The sequence below is a fragment of the Pleurodeles waltl genome, chromosome 5, assembly GCF_031143425.1.
Source record: "Pleurodeles waltl isolate 20211129_DDA chromosome 5, aPleWal1.hap1.20221129, whole genome shotgun sequence".
Classification (NCBI taxonomy): Eukaryota; Metazoa; Chordata; class Amphibia; order Caudata; family Salamandridae; genus Pleurodeles; species Pleurodeles waltl.
This window is the reverse complement of record NC_090444.1, coordinates 1552643554-1552670349: the sequence shown is the minus strand read 5'-3', so window position 1 is coordinate 1552670349 and position 26796 is coordinate 1552643554. Positions and strand designations below refer to the sequence as shown.

At 41.9% G+C, this 26796-nt stretch overlaps 1 protein-coding gene across 1 annotated transcript in view; it reads left to right on the top strand.

The window, feature by feature from the left end:
- Positions 1-469: 469 nt before the first annotated feature.
- PXDN (peroxidasin) overlaps positions 470-26796 on the top strand; it is a 584135-nt gene continuing 557808 nt past the window's right edge. Inside the window, exon 1 of the mRNA XM_069235854.1 lies at positions 470-954. Coding sequence (XP_069091955.1) covers positions 788-954 — 167 coding nt within the window. The 5' untranslated portion in view covers positions 470-787. The remainder of the gene's footprint in view (positions 955-26796) is intronic.

The window sequence follows — 26796 nt, the reverse complement described above, 5'->3', positions numbered from 1 at the left end:
GAACCTTGCCGGAAAGCGTAATGCTTTCGCAGCGTGTAGTGGCGAGTTATGCGTGTAGGGACTTTAGAAGAATCTATACATACACACCTGTGGCACAGCGGTCGCACCACGCAATATACAAACAAAATTCCACGCGGTGTGCCGACAGACATTCCTTAATTCCTGTGTGCTTTTCCCGTTGAGTTTCATTGTTTATCAACGGCGTGCCTCAGTGGCCAGAGGAACATATATATCATTGTGCTGTGCACCTTTATATAGCTCCTAGAAGCCCACAACAGCAGAGCACCACGGGCCGGAAAGTTTTCTTATTTAATTTTGTGACCGCTAAGAGAGAATTCGCACAATATAAAAATGAATGATAAAATATTAGCATTTTGTTATTCTCTGAACGTTAAGCTGTTCGGAGAAAAGATAGAGCTGGCGGTGTGTGTGTGGGGCGGGGGTGGATTGTATGAATATTACGTGGTGATCCATTGTTAAAAATGCCCTTGAAGCGCCCAGGCAGTGGAATCCTCAGCATCCACCCAGCGGCATTAACAGCTGCAGTCCAGGCCACGAACGACCCTCGGATCCCAACGTTACACTGTGCCTGGCCCGGCTCCACCCATCCCGCCGCAGTCCTGCACGTCACGGCCCCTGCCCCTGCCCTGAGGCTGGGAAAGCCGCTGAAGTTGGAGAGACTAGACGAGTAGCGAGGGGCGCGAGCGGAGGTGCTGCTGCCTCCGTCCCACCGCTCTGTGACTTCAGCCACCGGTTCCTGACCCTCCCGCCCCCAGCTTCGCTCGCCATGGCAGGGCGGCTAGTGCTGTGGCAGTTCGTGGCCGCGGTGCAACTCGTCCTCGTGCAGCAAGCAGCCTCCTGTCCCAGCCGCTGCCTGTGCTTCCGCACCACGGTGCGCTGCATGCATCTCATGCTGGAAACCCTGCCTGTCGTCTCGCCCCAGACTACCATCCTGTAAGTTTCTGCTCATTGCATTTCACTCCATTGAGCTGCCTGGCTCAAACCCCCCACTTCCCATGCCGGCGTGCTAGCTGCTTCCAAGGCATGCAGGCTCGCGACATGAGGAAAACTATTGGCATTCAAAAAGAAACCTTTTTAGGAACGGGTTGGAAGGGTTATGACCGAGAACCCGAAGCCATAGCCCACCACAGTTTGCCTGGATGGTAAAATGCAGTTTTGCACCTTTTACTTTTGTTCGTTTTCTTATACTCCCGTTTCTTTTAATATTCCAGGCAGAGCGTTTAATGAACAAAGGTTTGAGGCAGGAGAAATCTGAGCGAATCTACTGTAGTCTGTATTAGGGGGCACTGTCTCGCCCGTAACCACTTCTTTGTTTTGTTCAGCCCAAAAGTTAGGGGGAGTGAATGAAGAGGGTGAACTGGATTCCTTTAAGGTCGTTAGTGCTTTTGAGTTCACTGTTTTGCAGCATCTGAGTTTTCTCATGTGGGTCTCTTGCCAGAAACGCCGTTCTGTAAAAGCATACTTCAAAATCATAAAGTTTAATCCTTTACTTTTCTCTCTGAAGCATTAGCTCACCATCACAACCATTTGAATATGTTTTACGTGTGTCAAAAACCGTGTAACGAATGCTTCAAATCAAAACGCGCAAAGTGCTTAACGTGCCTTCAGAAAAAGTCATTTCAATCCCAAACCTTCCTGGCTGGTTATGGTCCCCCAGACTTAACGTTTGACTGTCCAGAACCAAGCAAATGAGAGTTTTTAACCTCTTCACTTTTTACGTTCTTTGTTGATGCTCCAACATGTATTCGATTTTTATCCCATGTGTTGAAATCTTTTGCCGTCTTTAGACATTCGTGAGCTATTTCCAGTGAGTTTCATTGTTCATTAGTGGCATGCCTCTGTGGGTAGAGGTACATATCATTGAGCTTTGCATCTTCAGTAACTGTAGAAACGTTTGTTACCCAGAAGCCATTCTAGAGTACTGTGTTTCTTATGTCGTTGGAGGGACGTCCGTGAGCTCGAGTGTTAACATTCGTTTTTCATTCAGTGGCACAGTTGTTGGGTCACAATATTAAGTTGTGCATATTGTTACTGTGGCTGTGCATAGTGATGGTGCAACGCTACCAACATCGAAGAGATCTTGTATTTGACTTGGCATATGTAGATATGCACACCCCACATATATCTTGCTATAGATGGACAATCCAGTCTTCCACTGTAGACCCCTGTCACAGTCCTTTAGCTTGCAGAGCCAGCAGCACAAAGCTCCCTTAGTAAAACTTCAGTCCAGAAGTAGGACTTGGCTTTGTGCCAGGCCAGTGCAGATGTCTGCATAAGTACTTTCAGATGCTTGACCTCAGACTTCGCGCATATCTGTTAAAATACAGAGGAAGATGTTTTTACAGTGCTTTAAGTTTGACATAAAAAGTAACATTAATTGGAGGAATGAGTCTGGCAGCTGTACACATGCTGGAGCCACTGATGGTGAAGTGGGACAAGCTCTGCTTTCTGTATTTGGGGAAAGCCCCACTTGTATATTTAAATGCCTGCTCCTATTGGAGAGAACTCTGGAAGCTGGAAGTCACGTCCCCCTTGCCCAGATCTTATTTCTGCCAGCTGGCAGTGGAAACCGCTCATTGCAGGACTACAGCGGACTGTTCTTGATGTCACTGTGCTGTTCCTTTGTTCATTTCATGTAGATATTGTGCTTGCAATGTCTTAATTAAACCTGAATGTTCATGTGCTGAACGTGTGAGCCTAGAAATGGCTGCATTGAGGATTCATCTTATTGGTACATTCTACCATGTGTTTTTGCATTACATCAGTTGTTGATGATTTTTGGTGTCAATTCTAAACTTTGTAAGAAATATTTATACTGTGGTGGTGCTGTCTGTCAAATTAGAAATAAGTAAACTCTTCTGCCCAGCATGCTAATCGGCCCAAAAATATGTTAATTGAAGAGAATCATTTCAATGCTCATGCAGGTACTAATGCCTTTTTGGGTGATTTGAGGCCTAAGGACTCACGTTGAGACACACAAAGACGTTTTACATACTTATTTTGGAGATGTCTAAGATGCATGAAGGTTGCTACTGGTTGCAATCCAGGAAGGAATTTCCTAATGTTAATAGAAGCTGTAGTCAAGACCTAGGTTGTTTGTTTGAAATCAGGTTCTGTTAAATATTTTCGTTTTCAGAGCTGCTTAATATTTAGTTCAGGTAGTCTGGAATTTGAGGCCAATGTGCCAACACATGCTTATGCTTTGCCCACCAGTGTTTGAGTCTGACCATCCATGGCTCCTTTCTGGTGGATGCAACATATCTGCCAGATATTAGTGGGGTAACACTTGTCAGACATTTCCCAGTTTTTACTGTTTACATGGTTTGTGATTCTCGGGGCTCCACCCACTATGTGCTCTAAGGTGAAGAACACTGGAATTGTGAAAAACTTTAAACTTTGGCATAAACAAGAAGCTTTTCATATGGCATGTCCTGTAATGTATCGCTGTGAGAAATTCCATGTTATTCAACAGATCTTACTGTATCCCTGCTTAGAGCTCCGTCATACACACTTTTTGCAACCCCCCATATATTGAATTACAAAAGAATGAAAAGATATACACACTCCAAATCCGAGAACTACAGCAGAGCACTCCTTAGTTTAAGTTCTCCACTTCAGGAGCAGAACATTTGAAGTACAACAATTGTTTCTGTGACATGCCCACCACAGGTTTGCAGGAAACAGCAAATAACACCTCAATGTTATGAAATCTTTAAACACCTCCAGTTTATTGAATACTTTATTGGCATTTTATTATAGGCCCCTCATCTGTCTTTTTATGGTATTTAATAAAGTTTCAGGTGTACTAAGTTCTAAACTAGTGTGCTGTGAAGCAACCTTATGCGTCATGTATCCCAGTATGACACAAATCATAGGGACATTTCAATGTGGCTTGTGTGCATCTTACTGTATTGTTTTAAATTGTTCATTGTATTTGCAACAGTTTTCTTGGTGCCTGTCCTTACCTAACACGTATTATTTTCTTTCATTGGCAGTACATGTTAAAGCCTTAACACGTGTTTTCTTCTGTGGTAGTTTTAATATAAGTAGGTGAGTAGCTTAATCAGTTTTGGGGACTTTTTGCATAAATGCACTTGAACACTGACACTCTACAACAGTAATTTTTGTCACACACAAATTATTCTGTCTGGTACCTATTCAAATAACCTCCCCTCCCCACAGATTGCCAAAACCCAAATGTCCATCTGACATATGTACTCTTAGAAGTTTACCCACTTGCCCAGAAATCCATCCTAAACAACAGATTTCAAAATAGATCCAGACCAATTTTCACCAATAGCTGCAAACACTTCCCTCATTAAGCCTAAATCCCAAGTGTTAGGATTTGTCCAAGAAAAACTGCATTCATGGGGAGGACACAGCTGAACTCCGGTGAAGAAATAATGGAGCCTTCCTTAAGTGCTTCCTTACTAAAGAAAAGCAGAAAGGCAGAGCGTCGCCGCAATTGGGGAGACGTGGTGCTTAGGACCCGGGGGTGCCGTGGCTTGGGCCCTGTGCGCTGGTCTTACATTTGCTGGCCTAGCGCTTCTGCCCTCTTGACTCACGAGGCGAGGGGGTGGAAGAGCAGGACTTGGGGGAGCAGCGTCACTTCCGGCTGCCAGTGCTGCATCCATTGGGGAGTATTTAAGTGCCCTCCCAGATCAGGCCTCAGCCTTTTAGTTGATGCGGCGTGGGCGGATGACCAGTGTTTCCCATCCCTTAGTCATGAGATTGAGGATAAGGCATGAGATGAGATACTAGGCATGAGATGAGATACTAAATTCACCCTATGCAACAGAGGGGTCCCCAAGGCAGGGTCCCCTGGATAACACCAAAGGGAGGATCCTGCAGTCCTGAACCAACCAGTGGATGTACACACCAGCTTGAAGGTTAGGAAGCCCAGATAGCTGGGGTGGGCTCAGGGCTCCTGCTACTGGCCACTCCATTGCACCCCCACAGCAGATGTTTGCCTGGGGCAGAACCCCGAGCATGAGGACAAGGGACGGTGAGATGTTGGGAGCTGCCCCCCCAAGGATACAGGTGGAGTACGGTTCACCTGTGTGGTCCAGTGGTGTTCGGGACTCTGAAGGATCCTGGGCTGTGTGGGCGTTATCTTGATTTATGACACAATTTAATTTTGACTCACATAATGTGTTTTATAAGTTATGAATTTAATTAATTGTAAATAAAATTCTTCCATTGCCAAATACAATCAGACCTTGTCGGTTTACGTTTGTCAGGTGTTGGGGTGGGGGCCTACTGGAGGCATCCGGGTTCTAAGCCTTGTTCAAGTTTTTTATATCTTTTTTTTTTTTTTCTGAGAAATTGCAGCATTAGTTTCTACAGTGAGGTCTCATTGCGTATTGAATTGGCATCTAGTGGTAACATACCCAGTGTGACTAGCAAAAAAATGTAGACCTGATGCGTCCACCAATGTGGTGAGGATGTCCATTTGCATATTTATGTACACTATAAGGAACAATATCAAATAAGGAAGCAAATGTCAGAGAAAAGTTTTACCCCGACAACTTTGGCATGAGGAGAAAGAGTACAAAGGCTTATTTTAAGCAAATTACAATTGTATTTCTTTTCAGATCTTGTCCTTAAGTTCCCCTGCCATCAGACATTTGAAAAAAAATCACACGTGGTTATGTACCTGTGGTGCTGGCACATAAGATTGCTGGTCAGGAAGATCTGAATTCATGTAGTTTGACTTTCGTAAGTCATTGTAAAGTATATACACATGACTGACCTGTTATCACCAAACAACTAACCATGAACACATTGATCCAAAAATTCTGTTTAGCTGCAGCAGGAAAAGAGCACCCTTAAAAAGATCTCCCTTCAATGTCCAATATCGTTTGTCCACATGGATTGTGTTGCAGGTTCAGGCTTGTAAGGAGATTGTTGTGGAATCCTAAAAGCCTGTCAGAATTGAATGGCCAGTATGATTCCATATTCTTTCAGTTATAGCTAAAAACCCACAGCAATTTTCCATCTGCCAGGTTGTACCTAAGCTAGATTTTGTTGAAGGTGTTAAATATACATTTATCAATTAAATGACCCATTGTATTTGAGTTTGATCCCTGATTTGGATGCTGAAACATAACTGGCTAAAAAAGGACTCTTAAAGCTCACAACACTTTTGTTGATCAGTGTAGAGTTAGGCATGGACAGCCTCTGAACTGTGGGTAAGACCTCAAGATTTGTGCAGGAGTGTGGAATTCCTATCAGATATATCCTTGGGTCAAGTGCAACGAGGATTCATGCTTATTTTGTTCACTGTTAAGTATGCCTAGCCCTCTACAGCACAGACCCTTTGGCTGACAGTGTACAGTACCATAGTGTGGATCTGTGAAAGAAGATTGCCTTACACTAATGCAAGGTTTTGTATCCATACCTATGTATAAATATTTAAACCTGTACATATGAATAATTATGCAAACGCTCTTAATAAAATGTATTGAGTGGTGATCCTATCTCGCATTACTTACAGTGCTCCTAGTATAAAAATTTTTGCAAAACGTTTTTAGCAATCTGTGACCATTTGTAATCCTCTCCTATAAATATTTTGCAAAACTATTCAACTTGACATACAATTTATAAGAGGCACCTCTCAATAAAACATGTTTGATGCATGCCACTATTAAATTAAAAATAAGAATAACTATGGGAAATCGGTATAAAACTATTAGGGGCAGCATAATGGGCCCAAGTCAAAAAAGTACACAGCAGGTATATTTTCCTGCATTGGTACAGGTTTACAACTTTCAGGAATTCACAAAACTTTACAGAAGAAGCCCTTAAAGCATGCTTGTAGCAAACATTTGAGGCTTCCATTTTCCCATGAGCAAATATACACACACAATTAATTGCTTGTACAGAAATCTGCTGAGCCATTGCAAATTCACATTCCCTAATCTCTCTTTTTTTCTTCACCCCTGAAAAATGTTTATTCTTGCTATAGTAATTGTCAGAAGTACATTTTCATCCTTTTCCTGTATAGCAAAAAGTTGGACAGGAGCTGGCAGATATAACTAAACATGTTAGTTTGTGGGCGTACACAGATTTACAGGGCATTCCAACCCTGGAACTACTGCTTCCTGCCTACTTCTAACCCATGAATATAGATTAGCGATAATGTAGCAATATCAGAGCCTTGCTAGAATCAAAACCCTAATATAATGTGAACCCTAACTTAATCAGAGCCCTGATACATTGAGAATGTTTTAGTTACAACATAATTTGTTACCTCACTGCATGGCACCAAAAGTGACAATTAGATTCTTTTTACAAGACAATTAGATTTTTTTAGGCATTCTTTGTCAAAGGGACAGAAACACTTTATAAAGTTCCACTTCATTGTTAGTGGTTTAATGAAATATGTTTCTGTGTGACACTGAGAGGGTGTTGTCATGCATTAAACTGGGAAACAAGAGATTCGATTGACAGATTAAAAGAGTAAAGTACTAATGCCTGAAAATTGGAAAGTCGGCCATTAGCTTTTGCCAAAATTTAGCTTGCAATGTGAAATACAGGGGTATACATTGTTCTTTAACAATGTGTCATCGTAAGAGCTCAAATCTGTATTTCCCAGATAGCTGTGGAATATTGTCCATAATACATGGTTTCCTGTGACATGTACGTTGTATAACACTCATTTTATGCAATAAAAACACCAACATGTGTAATATATAATACTATAAAAATAATTAATCTGTCTGCAGAGTTGTGTTAGGGTCGGGTTTTAATAATTGGTGTTGTAATTGTGTGAATGGTAGTGATATACAACCATTTGTCTCAACACCTCGTGCTGTTTGCCTGGCCAACCTTTCATCATCCTTTCACTCCACAGTGGCCTGAACCCATACACTGCAATGATTGTATGATTCTGCACATTGTCATATCAAACATCTTTTCAGCTTATTTAGGGTTTTTTCTTCTGCATTGAGTAAGACTATGGGGCTTGTCAAAGGTTGCCAAAATCATAAACTTGGTTTAGTTCAATATTTGGAAGAAACTGCTTTAGCTACAACTGGTGTAGTGATCTGCAATTCAGGACTGTTGATATGGACTTGGGACAACTATAAGGCAGTTATGTCTTGTGCAATTTGTTTAGTCACATCGAGACAGAATCTGTTTAACAGTTGCAATGCTGAAATGATGACCAAACCACATATTTTAGAAAGTTTTTTTTAAAAGAGGCACCATGAATTGAAATGGTGAGTGAAATATATAGTAATGAATATATAGTGCTACTCTCCCACATAGAACGAAGTCCTTCAGAGACAAGAATAAGCTGACACCACCCCAGCTTGTACAGAGTGGGCCTACTAGTGGAAGACACAACCAATATTATGGCCCACCGAGGAGTATCAGGGCTTCATTTTGATGGGTCATTGGGTTTTAGTTTGTCTTGATAATCTAAATAGGCACTGTCTAATTTAACAGATGTTTTATAAATCGGGATTTATGGTATTCCTGTGCACGGACTCCTAACAAAATGAATCACTTAACGCAATCAAGCCTGCACTTTTCATTAACGAAGTTCTGGATTGCCACTCTTGGTTTATGGTAAGGTTTGGTAAATACCACATTTTGTAAATGAAACTGAAAACACTTCTGTTTTTTTTAATCATTTAAATGTAATATGTGTGAACATTACGTGCAACTCTGTTGCCATACGAGTTACAAACACTGTAGACATTGCAGGAGCACCTGTCATTGGAGTTAGTTACTGGCATTTATGTCTATTTATGTTTTCCTAAGAATTGTTGCTGTAAGATGAATAGGTGCTGCCCACAGAGGGCAACCCATCCTCTTTCTTTTATCTGTGCTGTACCAGGTTTCAGAATCTGCCTAGAGGGAACTGTGTACGTTCTCACCAGAGTGACCCAGTGGAATGTGCACCGAGAATCTGCAAGACAACACTGACTAGTACAGTGCGTAGGTGGCTTTTCTGAAGAGGAAATGTATGGCCTAGCCAGCTATCTGGATTTTTAAACATGTAATGTATATTGGACTGTAATTGGCGGTGGGCTACGGTCCAACAGCCCATCTCTGTAAATATATGATGGAGCTGCCCGGCGGCGCACTAAACACCATTTTGGACTTGGAGCTTTGCGGCCCACGTGGCTGTCTGGCGATTCCAGTGTGTTTAGTTGATTACTGCCCATTTTCACAAAGTTGAGAACAGGTCTGACGGACACTCCTGAAACTTCTTTTGTCGTGCCCTGCTGCTACCCTTTGCCTCTGTGTAAGCTCCCAGTGAGCAAAGGAGACCAGAAACATGAACACTGCGCCAGAAACCAGGGTATGACTGCCTAAAAAAAATCTATTCTGCAAGCAAAGGTTAACCCTGCTGTGTGCGGTGATGCAGAACCCGGTTAGCTAGCCAGCTGGCTAGATTTGGAGAGACGTGTGTGTGGTTTGGCGAGCCCTTTGTCTGCACTTAGGCACCTTGGTAGGGAGCGACCCCCTTTGGGTTCTTTTTAGCGTTTGATCTTGCTAACCCTAAACTAGCAGGCGGATATATCTACTTCTTCTACTGAGAGTACTCTTCATTTTCAAAATAGTATTCATTTCCTTTATAGGTACCAAACGTACTGTTGATTGATTTATCATTGTGTTTGTTTTGGCTCTGTACTGTTGTAAATGTTCACCACCTCTCGGCTTTAAGTATGGTTTAGTGCCTTGAATTTTCATACTAGATTGTAGGGTAACGAAAGACAAATCCTTCACCAACGAAGCGTGTTTAGTGTAAGGTTTAATCAGGGATCCACGGCAGGCAGAGAAGCGACTGAAACGGATGAAAGTCAGCCTCCAACTGCCCCACAACAGAATACAGAACATTAACATAGGAGTTGTATTCAAGGAACGGAATGGAACTAACAGAGTTAAATACTAACAAAAGGTAAAAGAGAAAAGAGGCAATAAGCACAGGCAAATGCAAACAATACATGAATACAAATAATAATAAATACCAATGCTACATCATCTTCCTCCTTCACAATGCAAAAGAAAAAACATATTAACAATGGAAGGAAACAGCAGCTAAACAAAGGTACATACAAATAATACCTAAACAGAGGCAAGTGCAACAATACATGAATACAAATAATAATAAATATACTAATACATATACTAATATAAGTAATAATCACTGTATTTCGACGGAAGTTTAACAATTCTATGGCAGCGTGTATGTAGAGATTCTACAGCTGGACCAACCGACGAGGATAAATCAGGAACATCCAATCCTTCCTGATGACGGGAAACAAAAACTTGATCCTTGGAATTACTTTGCATGGGATTCGTCCTGTCTTCTTTGTTGATAGGTCTGTCTATAAATATGCCGCTAGAAGTAGCCTCCTCCTCACGTCCAGCATAGACTTGTTTAAAAATGTCAGCTTGTAAAGGAGAAATAGGGATAATAGAGTTTTTATTCCACCACCCCTTCCCCTCTAAAAGTACAGCAGCTTTAGAAACTCTTAAAACCTTTACAGGTAAAGAATATTTGGAAATTCCTTTGGGCACTTTGCAAGGTTTTTTAATCAGGACATAATCATTCACATTAACTAATATCTCACACACGTTTCTACGAGAATCATAATTACGTTTTTGAATACGTTGTTTCTCAGAGACTCTCTTTTTCAACTCATTAATATCAATCTTCACCTCCTTGTGAGGGATGGTCATCCATGATGGTGTTAATTTAGATGTAGATTCCCTCCCTCTAAGTAATACAAACGGTGAGAGACCTGTGGTGGAATGTGGTGTATTAAGATATGCCCACAGTTTTTCATTCAAAGATTCTTTAACATTACAGTTGGTGGCGATGGCGGTTTGAATCCCCTCTTTAAGAATGCGATTAGCTCTCTCCACCAATCCATTAGAGGAAGGACTGTATAAAGCTACGCATGAATGCTTTATGTTGTGTTTAACTAAGAAACCTTCTATTTTACTAGAAATGAATTGCACCCCATTGTCAGTGACCATGTTAGATGGTGGACCTTCTAAATAAAACATAGATGACAGAAATGCAATAACAGATTCTGTGTCAGTATATTCTACAAAGTCATAATATATCCATTTGGAAAAATAATTGATGGCAACAATCATGTATCTCATGTTCCTAGGTAAAGCGTTAAAAGGACCAGAAAAATCTACTGCAATACTCTCCCAAGCACCATTGGGAAACGGGATACTATACAAGGGTTTAGTCCGGCATTTCCAGTGCTTGTCAGACACCACACAAGAGGTGCACTGATCAACAAAGTCCGACACTTGTTTGTCAATACATGGCCACCAGTATTTTTCTTTTAACCTTCTGCAAGTGGCTGAAATGCCTAAATGCCCCTCATGAGCAGCCTTTACAAGCAATGGTCTTAAATCATAGGGAGGAATGCACAGAGAGCCTCTCATGCACACCCCATTCTCATATGACAATTCAGCAGCCAATTGACAATAGGTGTTGAGTTCCCCACAAAATTTCTGATGTTTGGGCCATCCATGAGTAATATGAAATTTCACTTTAGACAAAACTGAATCTCTAGTCATCGCAGAATTCCAATCATGTTCAGAAAAAAGACCATCAGATGATGAAGCTACCTCCAATACGCCAATGACACATTCAGTGTCCTCATACTCAGTATCAAACAAAGGTAAAGGCAACCTAGACAGGCAATCCGCCCTCACATTTTTCCCACCAGGAATGTATTTTACATCCAGATTGAACTCTTGCAACTTGGACAACAGTCTTACTAACCTTGAAGAGGCTTTACCTAGCCCATTCCCTCCCATTAGGAAAACAAGTGGCTTATGATCAGTGTAGAGGGTACAAGCCATACCCCAAATGTAAGTCTTGAACTTATGTACAGCCCAGACACAAGCCAGAGCCTCCCTCTCAATGGTGCTGTAATTGACTTCAGTATCTGAGAGAGATCTAGATGCAAATGCAATAGTGTGTTCACGACCATCCACCCACTGGCCTAAAACTGCCCCTACGCCCTTCATACTGGCATCCACAGCTATAAAGGATTTGGCGGACGATATAAATGGCTTTAATGCCGGAGCAGATAGTACAGGTTTCTTCACAGAATTAAAGGCTTCCATAACTTCTTCACTCCATTCAAATTTGCTACCTTTTTTTAAGAGGTTTCTAAGGGGTTGCACTAACCTAGCATACCCATGTACAAATCTTGAGTAATATTCGCAAAGGCCCAAAAATGAACGAAGCTCATCTTTATTTGATGGAGAAGGTGCATTTAAAATGGCATCTAGGTTCCCCTGTTTAGGCTTAATACCATCAGCAGAAATTGAATGGCCTAAATATTCTACATCCTGGACCAAAAATTTACATTTGTCCTTTTTAATAGTAATCCCATGATCTCTGAGTATAGTCAATACTTTGTCTAACATAATAGTATGTTCCTCTATGTTCTTGGTGTGTATTAGAATGTCGTCCTGAAAGGCACATACATTATTAAAATCACTAAATAAAGAATCCATTAATTTCTGGAAAACACTCGCTGCAGAGGCTAACCCAAAAGGAAGTCTGAGATACTTATAAGCTCCAAAAGGAGTCACAAAAGTAGTGAGTTCCTGAGAGTCTACACTAAGAGCAATCTGATGATATGCTGAATGCAAGTCATTAGTGGAGAAAAATTTAGAGGTCCCCAAACTAGCAATCATCTCTTGTATACGAGGTAGAGGATGACAATCTACAATTATGTTTTTATTTAATGATCTTAAGTCCACACATAGCCTTAACTCCCCATTTTTTTTTTTAGTGATAACAATGGGCGAAACCCACTCCGAGGAATCCGTAGGGGTAATTATGCCATCTTTGACTAGTTTCTCTAAAAGATCTTTGAGTTGCCCTCTGACAGAGATAGGGACAGGTCTTGCTTTATGAGCTACAGAAATGGCTCCATGCTTAAGCCTAATGCAATGTTCGAAACCTTTTACTACCCCGATCACGTCAGCAAATACTTCAGGGTATTTCATAGTAAAAATTTCCGAAATATTGGTAATGGGCAGGCTGATTTCTGATACTTCTAAAGGTATTTCCCCTAAGACTATAGGATTGTCAAATCCAGGACGTAAAGTTATGCCTAATTTAGCAAGATCTTTCCACCCTACGATATTTCTACCATCCACAGCTACATAAATCTTAGTCACTGTGCTCCTACCCAAGATAAATAATGTAGATGAAAAATATCCTAGAAGATTAATGTCATGGTTCCCAAACGCCTTGGGACTAATATCTGCCTCAATTAGTGTTTTATTTAAGGGCCAATGTCTGCGGTAAGTGGTTTCTGCAATGATGGTGATGGGTGAACCAGAATCAGCCATAGCAGAAATTTCAATAGAATCAATAACAACCTGACAAATGGGCCCCTTAATATTTCTAACCGTAGTAACATCCACAGTTAGTACAACATTAGATCAAATATTTGTACAGTCATTTACACCACCATACTCCACCTGGTCACATTTAGCATATACATTACTGACTTTAACTCTGGCATTATAGTTAACAGGTTTGTAATTACGGTTATGTTGCCTACAAACAACCTGAAAGTGGCCAATTTTCTGACATCTCAAGCATTTCTTTCCCAATGCTGGACACGACTGATTGTTGCTTAAATGATTGTGTGACCCACAACGGAAACATATTGGTACATTCTTACTAAATTTTGTAGTTCTCTCCTTTATATAATTAATATCCGAATCTGCTGTCATTTGGTTAACCATTATGCCTTCAACATGTCCAGAAACTAATTTGGAAGTAACAATGGATCTCTCAATGGCTTTAGCTATGTCTAAAGTCTCCTCTAATGAGGGATTACGACAAGCTAACAACCGTTCCTGAATTTTTTTTGAAGAACAATGAAACACAAACTGGTCTCTAATGTGTAAGTCTACTTGATTGCCAAAATCACATCTGGCAGCTAGCACACGTAAGTTAGCCACATACTCATCCACTGTCTCATCTACAGATTGCTTGTACATTGCAAAATTGAATCTCTCCAAAAGTACATTGTGTTCATCCGAGAACTGCTTCCCAATCCTTTCTTTCGCCTCAATGTAAGTGTTCCATGTTGTATTATCACCACCACTTTCATCAGGTGGAGAGATCATGGGTAGGTTGTCAAAAACCCGTTGACCAGCCACACCAATGTGATTAAAAAGTAGAGCTAATTTCCTTGAGGGAGAAAAGTCGTTGGCATCAATTGCCACTAAGTAATTCTCGAAAATTCTAATCCATTCTCTCCACTTAATGTCCGGTTTGCCACTCTTGGTTAAAAATGGTGGAGGTTGTACTACCAAATTATTGGATGCCATGAAGAGACAGCAGAATAATGCAGGTAATATGCTTGTACTGTTGTGACAATGCCTTCTTTATTTTAAATATGCTTGAGTTCAGATTATATTGTTAAGATATGGGATAGTATATCAAATAAATTGCACTTCCACTCTTCCGGCCTCCTAAAATCAAATATACACGTGGTGTACGTAATTCGGCAAATCAAACTTCCTAGAAATGTACTGACGCGTTCGTATAAGCGGAACACTTTTCCTTTAAAAATCCTCGCTAGGTGTAGGCACGTCAGTATCCTAGGAGACCACCACAATGCCACGACGTCAGCAGGGTGCACGCGTTAGTATCCTGGGAAACAGCGCGATACGGCACGACGGCAGAAAATGCTGAAGACAGGCGCTGCGCGAGCACGGCCGTTGAAGCGCGTGACAAAAAGCGCGTTAAAAATGCATACAAGTAAGTCTTAATAATGCGCATAAAAAACCGCAAAACGCACACGTTACCAATCACCAAGGTAGAGGGTGAAGTCTATGCCGGTCGGTGAATCCCTGGACAGGCACCAACTCCGTTGTGGAACTGCTCCGCAAATTATCTTGAATGTTGGGTTTTCTTCACCCCACTCCTGGTACCAAAATATGTAGGGTAACGAAAGACAAATCCTTCACCAACGAAGCGTGTTTAGTGTAAGGTTTAATCAGGGATCCACGGCAGGCAGAGAAGCGACTGAAACGGATGAAAGTCAGCCTCCAACTGCCCCACAACAGAATACAGAACCTTAACATAGGAGTTCTATTCAAGGAACGGAATGGAACTAACAGAGTTTAATACTAACAAAAGGTAAAAGAGAAAAGAGGCAATAAGCACAGGCAAATGCAAACAATACATGAATACAAATAATAATAAATACCAATGCTACATAGATACAAATATTCAAGGTTTTAGAGGCCTGAATTACATTCCAGAGATTTAAGGATTTTTACTTCACATATCTCCCCCTTATTTAAATGTATATCTCCTTTCTGGCTCTGATATTTTGTTCTTGTGTTCTGTGTATGCATTGTCCTATCACCTCGGACTATACATTTGCTTGGTTGACATGTTTGTACACCTTACACGTTATGCTGTGTTTAGTATTGCACACTATGCTTAATCACTTGCATTGTTTCCTTGTTACAGCTGGTTCTTTATTTTGCCAATAAATACGACAGCGCCATCTTTTGGAGCATCTTATCGCTTTCTTGCTATAACTGTCTTGCCTGATTATCCTCTCTCTGGTTATCTATTGTTTGCTAAAAATGTGCAGGCCCGAGTTCGCTACGAGCTGGCCCAATCTAGTCATGGGTGATAATTTCAGATCCCATTGCTAATTTCTAAAGTGGGTACATTGTCTGTTCCTAAGGTCGCGTGCCACAATAAATAAAGTGCAGGGCTTACTGCGAAGTGTAAAACCAGTACATCTGTATTTTAGTCTCATTCAAAGGTTACTTAAGTGGGTTAAGCTTTGCTCCATAGTACTATACTATACAAATGCACGGGTTCTATAAGCATTCCCATCTTTTTGAGTCCAAGGTAAACTCTCCACAGGTCACTCTTGGCAGTAAGAACTCCTTGTGAGATGAAGCGCAAATTGGGTTGTTCGCGACACCAATCCCAGAGTGTTTTAGAGTATGGGTGACAGAACATATTTCTATGGACTTGCTGGTTATACGAGCTGTTTCTACATTCATCACTTGTTAAGTGTCTTCAGCCTGCATGTTTCCTTTGGGTATATGCACAGCCAAGTTAAATTCAGCGCCATTCTTAAAATAAGCCATTTCTTCTTTTGCGTGCTGTGATTTTTTCAACTTGGTGAATATACCATTTTCGATATTAACTATGAATTATTTGTCGCCTGTTTGCATTCATAATTCTTTTTTTGTTTTGTTATTTTCTTTTGCTGTGCCTGCTTGAGCAAAAATAAATCATGATCCAAATTTGCCTCCCCAGTGCTGTAGCTGTAAAACTGTGCTATGACCTTGTGTGTCGCCACTTCCGGAGTGGTACTGTACTGTTCTAAAAATAATCAGAAAAACGTGCCGTGATCTCGTGCCTGCCCATATGTTGAAATTGTAAGTCGTGTCAGCCCTTGTAAAGAATGCGACCTGACCCCATGCGCCCCCTCTCGGGGCAGAAATAGTAAAAACAGTGCTGGAATCAAATGTCTTTTGTTACTCCCGATGGGATGATCATAAATCATTGGAAAACAAGCATTTGGAACTGTTACTCTGTTTTAAATCGCACTGCATTTGCAAGCAATTATACCAGGATAGAGGAACATATTTTTGCTCTCAGCATGTTTGAGATTGTCACATTTATTGACCCGTCAACTGTGTTGCAGGAAAGAAGTTGCTCACAACTGAAGGAAAGTTAAATAAGTAACATTTCTTGAATTTTGGGAGAAACATGCATTGGCAAATCCAACAAATCGCACACATGCAAGAGCATTGGTTGTGGCATTATTTTTTTGCCATGTTGTACAACAGTGTTGTTGTGCAGCTTGGCTGAATAGGTAGAAAACATGTGCTGTAACGTTGCCAGATACAGTGGTGGAGGGAGCAACATCTACAACACGAGAGGGAGGAAAGGAAGAAGCAACACAGAAGGTGAGTGGCGTTGGAAGAAGAGGGTGGGAAGGAAGAAGCAACATAGACAGCAATAGAAGACAAAGAAGAAAGAAACAAAAGTAGTACTTCAATCGCAGGGCTAGCAGCAGAAAGCACTAATCAAAATAAAGCAAACAGTACTTGCTCCATGCTCCAAACAAAAGAAGTGGAAGTGAAGCCTGCACACACTGGTCAATTCTGAGGCTGCAAATAAGAGAGACAATGAAATCAATGAATGGTAATCAACAAATTGGGTCACTTTTTAGTTATCAAAACATCTCATAAGTGACAGCACATGTATGCTGCCTCAGGTGAGACCTAAAAAAAATCTGTACATCAGTTTTTCTGTTAGAAAAGTTACCCCAAATCAGCAAGGCCACAGCAGTACCATATTTTTGTAAGAAAAGTAAAGCTACCACTACAGATATAGGAGGGCACCTGCAGCCATTAAATTGTTGATGGGTTGCTGATTGGTTTCTGTTATGATTTTAATCATTTTTTTTAAACATGTTTTTACCTTTGCCTTAATTCTGAAATTGCCCACTGATGAGTATATTGTTAAAGTGCCATAGGCTTCCATGTCATCTACTTTGATGTTTGCCAAACATTAACCAGTGAAATTGAAAAGGCAAACACTGGGCATTGGGATGGAAAAGTCCTTTGCATGGTTAAAGATATGTACCCCTGCCCTGAGTGCCCAAATGTACTGTTGTCTGGATCCCAAATGCTTTTTTTTTTTTTTTTTGCATAGGTAAACAAGTATCATGTGTGTGCGCCTTGACATAGTCCTTTCTCGCAGAGTGTGGTCTTGTTGGACCAGGTATAGCACCAAAACTCTACCCTTATAGTGGTGGAAGGCTACAGCATTCACTAAGAGCTAAGCAGCACAAAAGTGGTGGCAGTATCACAACATGTACTGATGAACAGCTCCTTTTTAGCCTGTGTCACTGGAGTGAGGCCTACATGTTCACTCATCTTTTTAAAAGTTCAGCTGATGTACGCTTAACTCATCATTTCCCTACTTCAGACAGATGTGGAGCGCTGCGTAGTGCAGAAGTAGTGACTCCACCCTGGGAATATGTGTGCCTCATAAGGGTACCGTACAGGGTTAGGGCAGTGCTGTGCAGTATATGTGTGGGTAGTACTGTATGTATGTATGCCTGAGTGGAATACACTACATGAGAGATGGAGTGCTGTGCAGTGTGTGCACAATAAAGCATGTGCTCCATGTATGTGTGCTTGTGAGAAGTACAGTGCATTGAGGGTGAAGTGTTGTGCAGCACGCACATGGTGAGTGTGTGTGCTGGAAGTGTATGTATTTGTCAATAGCACACCTTGGTATAATGCAGAAAAGCTACCGTACTGAACATTGCATGCAGAGTGATTGTGTGTGCTGAAGGCATGTGTGTCTGTAGTGGCACAATGCATGGAGGTAACAGTACTGCAGAGTATATGTACTTTGAACGTACACTGAGAGCAAGTGTGCAATATTACATTACATGGAGGAATCTGGGTTTCATTGTGGGAAGCCAGGGCCTAGTCGGTGAAGACATGAGGAGAAGAGGAATCCTCCCAGACAGATGTGTATTGCTGCATTGCTTTCAGCTGGGTGGAACACACATTGGAGGAAGAGACTCCCCCTTTACACTTCAAAAATTGTTCTTTGATTCCTTGATAGATCACAAAGATTCCTGACACATCTCAGGAAGGAGATGGGGTTGATAAGAGAATCATAAAGACTAGGGCAGACAGCCTTGGATTAACCTTTTGGTGCACATATCACTGTGGCTGACATCCAGGAGTGAACTCTGGTCATTCTCATGAATTGTGTTATGGCGCAGTCAGCTTCAGAGTCTTGCCTGCTGTGACAAACATATTTTCAAGGGGAAAGAACAAAAAGAGAAGTGTACACTTCAGTAGGAGCAAAACTCCAACATAAAATTGAATGGACTTAGACCCGTTTTGCCTGCTTCACTCTGAGCGGAGACAAAATGAAAGGAATGCCAAGAATGCAACACTTAGTCTGAGTAATAAATTTATTAAGACACTTCCAAAGGTTCATACAGGAAAAGAATAATGTGAACATTTGTGTTAAATGCAGCAACACAAGTGCACTTCTGAAAATAATCACAGCAGTAGAATAATAATGATCATAGAAACAAACACAAAGAAAATAAACTACTTCAACCATGGATAATACATATATAGTGACTATGTTTTCAGGCACAACGCAAAGCTGAAAATAAGAATTAAAAATGCATCACCATGGGGCTCGACATTAACATCATCTCTTTGTCTGCTTCAAGCTGTGCAACCCAGACGACCGGAAAAAGAGAGAACTACCCACAATGGAATTCTGAGCAAGGCGTCACTCCTCTGAAATGAGTTCCTTGTAACCCGGTTGTCAAGCTTCCTGCCCTTATACACTTTAAACAAGCTGGAGAGGAGAATTCTAGAAACCATCCCCCTCATCAGATGAGTTGTTGTTCAAATGCTGGCTGCATCAGGTCAGTGTTGGAAAGGAGCACACGTGAGACTGGCCAACTCTCACTGTTTTTTTCCCAGAACCAAGCTGTTCCCTGCCTTACCCTAAACATTCTCTGCCTGGGTCATCTTATCAACGGTGCTCTACACTCCTCCATGTTATGTACCCATCCTTCAGTGAGAAAGAGCAAAAGCATGTTGCACAAGCTGTGCGTGGAATTATACCTGACGGTGTGTGAAGCTACGCTAAGCACAAAAAGGAGTCCGTGGTCAAGATGGAGCAACACGTTAAATACAGATAGCATTACAAGACCCTAAATCACATTTTGGTGTCTGGAAATGGACTATAAGAACGAGAGTTTGAGACCCCAGACCTTGTCATCTACCAAGCAGCCAGACTGGATGTGTGAGAAGGGGAAGCTCTTCAAGTCTACTGCCTGTGACCAGGACTAGGGGCCAAGGGTTGCTTGTCTCCTGGTGGGTGAGGGAACATCACCTAGGGAACTAAGACCACCTTCCCTGGAGAACCATTGCCTGCCTGCTTTCAAAGACCAGCGTGCCCTGTAAGGAACAGGAGAGCGGTCGAGAAAGTGTGGACCATTGGGAAGCATGAGGAGAATAGATGTGCCCTGATCGGGTTGTTGCCCATGTGCAGCAATGGTGGTGACCCTGGTATGGCAGGAGAGGGCTGCCATGATCTGAGCTATGTAAGCAGTGCCATGCAGGGAGGTTCAGGCCCTCACCGCTCTGTTTTGGTGATCTTGTATGCCAGGGGAGGCCACTTTCGAACTGAATAGGCCAAGAGCTTTGAGACTTGTGTCTGCCTTTATTGGCGACCCCCTGTGCCAGGAGGGTCATTGTAGTGAGGGTGATCACACTTGAAAAGTCTGCGCCGAGATAAAGAGTATTTCAGCAAATTCGTATGCGTGGAGGGGTGCTGGTACCACTGTGGCCAAGAGTCCTGCCTGACTAATTCCCAGAGGACCACCAGGTCTTCCCTCCCTAAATCCCCCGCAATCCTCACCCATGGGGGGATGAGTGACTCCCCTTGTGTTTGTTGAGTGGGGGCAGCTCTGATTGCTGGAACAAACTGGCACCGCTGGTCAGAAGAGAGAATCTGCATCTGCTGGGCGCTGCCGTGTGAAGCGCAAGCAGCCTAACTTTGCCAAACAGGTTCAAGACTCAGGAGCACCTCCGTAGAGGGCATTTGCTGAATGCTTCCATACCGCCAGAGCAGATAAAACTGGAACTGAGCCTGTGGGGTCTTTGGGGACTCACTACTAAGGATGCTGTGGCACCATAGGCACATTTGATTAATTAATAAGGAGTGAAAGGGAAACTCATTAGTACAACCTACTAGTGAGCATTCCCAGGATGCAGCCACCAATGAATGGAGAACAATCCCAACCACTTTATATGAAAGAGGATTGGACAGGGATTTGCCTGACAACTATTAGAGCGCTGACTTCAAGGTGATTGTGTTATTGCTCATGAATGTTGTTATTCCTTTGAATGTGTAGAGTGAGAAATGATCGACTTCTTCCTGTAAAAGTAAGTATTGTACTGGACATTGACTTATTGTTCATACTATGTGCACTTTGAGTTATGAGTCACCTACCTGTACCTACGCTTCCACCCAGAGTGAGCCATTAACTTCTCATCCACAGCTACAGCTGAAAGTCGGATGCAGAAGGGGTGCTTGGCCTAGTTGCTCAGTATCCATACTAGGTTGGCCAACAGGACAGAGGGATTAAAAGGTCTCAACCACCATGGTTGAACCCAGTTGCCTCTGTGTGCCCTTTGGCCCTCTGAAAGGGGTTCTGACACTGGGCATGCAAGATATTGTTGATAGCCTCGAAAGAGAGGGCGGAAGAATAAATATCTTCTACCTGATTAAGTAACTAGAGAAATTAGTTTTCCGTGGACCAGATCCAGACCTTTAATAATCTACAAGAGAGTAGCTCTTGTAAAAGATTATTTATTAACATGCTGAGGCTGTACGGCAGGGTTTTCTTAGAAGTGTGTACTTTAAAAGTTTGACATATGCACATTAGGGCTGGTTCTCTGTCTGTTTTGTTACCACACAATAAGTAAGCATTTGGAACACTTTCTTTAATTTTGGCTAAACAGATTTTTTTTCTCAGTCTTGTTAGTGGTTAAATCGCATTTTCAGACTTTCTTTGAAATCCTAAGTTGCATTTTTCCACTGTACATGTATTGTTTCAAAGGAGGATTAATTTTCACTGGAGACGATTTGGCCTCTATAATTTATAAACCAACTGCTATCTCAGTGCTGCAGCTGGTGTGTGTTCGGCATTACTCCAACATCCCAGTGAATATTTTTTTTTTATCATTATCGAAATTGTGCCAAAGTGCAAAGCTGTCCTTATGGTTCCAGTGTCATTGTTCCTAATGCCATAATTATGACTGTGATATGCTTGCCTCCAGTCTACCGAGGTTATACCTGCTTGCCCACGTCTCTAGAAGACCACCTTTCCTACAAGAGGAATGCTGAGGCACGCTTAACCACTCTACATGAACGAAATATGAGTCCCTTAATCATTCAGATGATGTTAGGCTGCATGTAGGATACAAATGGGAACTAAAAGTGTGGCACCTAGTCTGTACTTGTAAATGTAAGAAATTCCATTAGTCCACTTAGGAAAATTATGTGTATTCTTATAAGAAGGTGAGACATGATGCACAACCCATAGGTACTGTGCGGTTTACATGGTCAAAACGTAGTGGATTGCTTTAATCTATCTTCTTCTAAGGTTTATAATTTGAGTTTGATTCTAAAAACGTGCATTATTTATTAAGTCTAAAATAATGCCTGCACTTGTAGGACAAGGGCTACATTGAGGTATGTGTTGGTTGTTTTATTTGTTACATTTTTTTTTATTATGTACATTGAAGTGTACTGCTGTATATTCAAGACTCCTTCAAGCCCCTCATCTCCTGTTTTCTATCGTGCCTGACTTTGTCAGCAATCCAACATCTTGCCAAGAATTATTGCTATGGGCTCACTTTTCGGAAGCTTGTAGGTGAGTGGAACTCAACTTATGCAAGAATACGTATTCCATTTACTTCTATATCAAAGTCAAAATATACCATTTTACAAACGTAGTCACCAGGTTAGAAATGTATTGAAATGTATAAGTAAAGTATACATAGAGTGAAATTATTGTTTTATAGGGTCATACTTTACAAGGAGTTCCTACATTCAGTTGCCTTTCCGGCATAATGTATGCATGTATATGCATCTACAGATGTGTAAGGTACACAAGATGTACATAGCACATGTATTAGTTAGGATTATTGGGGGGTTTGTAAACATTTTTTGACAGTGTTATCTTGACCAGTTAGATAATTAATTAATTATAGCATGCACGATACTCTTTCCCATTTATATTCATCTACAGATGTGTAAGGTACACAAGATATACATAGCACATGTATGAGCTAGGATTATTGGGGAGTTGTAAACATTTTTGCAAGTGTTAACTTGACCAGCTATGTAATTGATTATTTTTTTGCAAACACAATACCTTTCCCCAAACAGAAATTGGACAGGTTTCTGCTTTTCGATAATCTTTCAGAATAATCTGAGCCAGGTCTATTTGGGTATAATATATGGCAATGAAGAAGTATAGAAGTGCATTTCTGAATGCTCAAAAACATACTACTTAATGTACCCAGATTTGTGATGCTTTTCCTTGGCTATCCTTCTGACACTCTTCTATGAACATCTACCTTTCCTAATCCACGTTTACACGTGAGCTCATGTAAGCATATATTGTTACATTACCTATAGGTGTGACACACTTACATATATTACAGAAATATTTACGTTTGGAGGGGGGCTCGCATATGGTATTATGGCTTTTAGGATACTGGTTACTGAAGCTTGATTTGGTCTTAGTTCATCTGCATTTTCAAAGTGCTGTATTGGCTGATATCGGATGCAACAAACTGAAAATGGAGAGGAATGTTATATGTTAGAGTAGGGGAGATGTAGAAAATCAAAACAAGTCATTAACATAAGTAGAATCGTAAAGTGAGTTTCAGATTTCAAATGTATTCATAGAACCCACCCCTCTTCTCTAGGCCTGTTAGTAATATTTGTCTCTTACAGATCACAAATATGAGCTGCATGCAGGAATTCTCCATAACTGCTTGTTGAGTTTAATAAGTGATCATTCAGTCTGCTGCCCTTTTGAAGTATGGGTTACACCTGTTGTCATGATTAAAACATTGGAGTCATCAAGTCCTTTACAAGACTTGGCCAGTACATTTTCCATTCCCAATCTTGTATGCAAGGGTGCACAATTAGCAATATCCTTACTGTTGATCTGTCTGACTGTTGGCTCTCAAGGGAAATGTGTTGATTAGAGTGAAGGAGCACTGTAGGTTTTGAGGCAGAGTTAATTTAACACACCAGCTCTGGTGCACCAGGTACACAGAATGTGAGACACCCACTGACACATTCAAACACAGCCTCCATGCTGTCCACTCATACCCAGAAGTCTTCTTCACATAATCACATGTTCATATAAAAGAAATAGGATAATGAATGTCGAATAAAGTGTGTATTCTACCTGAAGTCAACTTCTATGACCTGATTATTTATGCTTTAAGTGTACTGCAGTATTAGAATAAATCCATTCACTGTTTGTTCTAAATGTTTTTTGGCGTGGGGAAAAGGCACATATGACAAACTCTAAAGCCTTGTTCTGCATTTCTTATTGTCCTGCTCCTCATGGTTTCCTTACTAGTTCATCATCTAAAGCAGAGATGTTGAATAAAGCTCCAGGAGGGCAACGTCCAATCCATGTTTTCAATATATAAAAAAATTGGAAAGTTGAGCGGTCCATTTAAGCCAATGGAGTTGCTCTGGGCTTTTACAGGCTGATTAAAAAAAAGCCCAGAGCATCAGCATTCCAACGTTTTTTGTTCACAGCAACAGGTGTGCATAAAGGCCTCACGAAGCCCGAGGGGATTTCACCCCCCCTCAAGCTCCACAAGGCCTTTGCTTTACTAATTAGAACATTCAGCCCTGATGGGGCTGAATGTTCTAAAAGCTATATAGCCTGCCGTAGCTGGGCTATACAAGCCATTAAAGGCCAGCTCCCTTATTAAAGGCCCTCACCTTCGGCTTAGTTCTTTAATGGTCGGTATAGCCTGCTACAGCGGGCTATAAAGCTGTATCACCTCAGGTCCATTTAACATAGTGAATCTAAATGGCATCAGATATGGATCTAGACTTCTTGGATTTACACTCAACACCTGACTCTTTAGATTATTTGTTTTTTGTGTGGTGCTGCATTAAGCAATAACATAGGGTCTCAGTTCTTTAGTTACATTCTAGTGGGCTGACTTAAGGCTTTGTTTATGGGTTTTCTGATGGAGGATCTTTATGAGTGGAATGGAGGTAGGTAGGTCTGTTAATGCTTCCCCTAACCTGGATATGTTTGGATGGAACGGTTTCTAAAGGAGGGTATATCCTGTAGTGATGTTTCTTATAGGGATACAGATTCTTTGACCCTTCCAGCGTAACTAGCGAGTTAGAAGGTAATGTGATGGATTTGGCTTGTATGGCCCACCACATTTGCAGGGATGGTAGTTTTATTATACATGAGTGAAAGATCATGTCTCCTTCCTAAAGATCAGTGTGGTTCAGTGTTTGTTCTAAATGTTTTTTGGCGTGGGGAAAAGGCACATATGACAAACTCTAAAACCTTGTTCTGCATGTCTGCATTTCTTATTGTCCTGCTCCTCATGGTTTCCTTACTAGTTCATCATTGTAGGAAGTTGGCTCTGTATGCACTATTTCAAAGTAAGGAATAGTATGCACAGAGTCCAAGGGTTCCACTTAGAGGTAAGATAGTGGCAAAAAGAGATAATACTAATGCTCTATTTTGTGGTAGTGTGGTCGAGCAGTAGGCTTATCCAAGGAGTAGTGTTAAGCATTTGTTGTACATACACACAGGCAATAAATGAGGAACACACACTCCGAGACAAATCCAGGCCAATAGGTTTTGTTATAGAAAAATATATTTTCTTAGTTTATTTTAAGAACCACAGGTTCAATTTCTACATGTAATATCTCATTTGAAAGGTATTGCAGGTAAGTACTTTAGGAACTTTGAATAATCACAGTAACATATATACTTTGTTCATAAAACACAATAAGCTGTTTTAAAAGTGGACACAGTGCAATTTTCACAGTTCCTGGGGGAGGTAAAGTATTGTTAGTTCTTGCAGGTAAGTAAACCACCTACGAGGTTAAGATTGGGGTCCAAGGTAGCCCACCGTTGGGGGTTCAGAGCAACCCCAAAGTCACCACACCAGCAGCTCAGGGCCGGTCAGGTGCAGAGTTCAAAGTGGTGCCCAAAACGCATAGGCTTCAATGGAGAGAAGGGGGTGCCCCGGTTCCAGTCTGCCAGCAGGTAAGTACCCGCGTCTTCGGATGGCAGACCAGGGGGGTTTTGTAGGGCACCGGGGGGGGACACAAGCTCACACAAAAAGTACACCCTCAGCAGCACTGGGGCGGCCGGGTGCAGTGTGCAAACAAGCGTCGGGTTCGCAATGTAAATCAATGGGAGACCAAGGGGTCTCTTCAGCGGTGCAGGCAGGCAAGGGGGGGGCTCCTCGGGGTAGCCACCACCTGGGCAAGGGAGAGGGCCTCCTGGGGGTCACTCCTGCACTGAAGTTCCGATCCTTCAGGTGCTGGGGGCTGCGGGTGCAGGGTCTTTTCCAGCCATCGGGATTTTAGAGTCAGGCAGTCGCGGTCAGGGGGAGCCTCGGGATTCCCTCTGCAGGCATCGCTATGGGGGCTCAGGGGGGACAACTTTGGTTACTCAGTCTTGGAGTCGCCGGAGGGTCCTCCCTGAGGTGTTGTTTCTCCACCAGTCGAGACGGGGTCGCCGGGTGCAGTGTTGCAAGTCTCACGCTTCTTGCGGGGATTGCAGGGGTCTTTAAATCTGCTCCTCTGAAACAAAGTTGCAGTGTTTTTGGAACAGGGCCGCTGTCCTCTGGAGTTTCTTGGTCTCTTGGAAGCAGGGCAGTCCTTTGAGGATTCAGAGGTCTCTGGTCCTGGAGAAAGCGTCGCTGGAGCAGGTTTCTTTAGAAGGCAGGCCGGTAGGACTGGGGCCAAAGCAGTTGGTGTCTTCTTTCTTCTTCTGCAGGGGTTTTCAGCTCAGCAGTCTTCTTCTTTGGTAAGTTGCAGGAATCTAAATTCTTAGGTTCAGGGAAGCCCTTAAATACTAAATTTAAGGGCGTGTTTAGGTCTGGGGGGTTAGTAGCCAATGGCTACTAGACCTG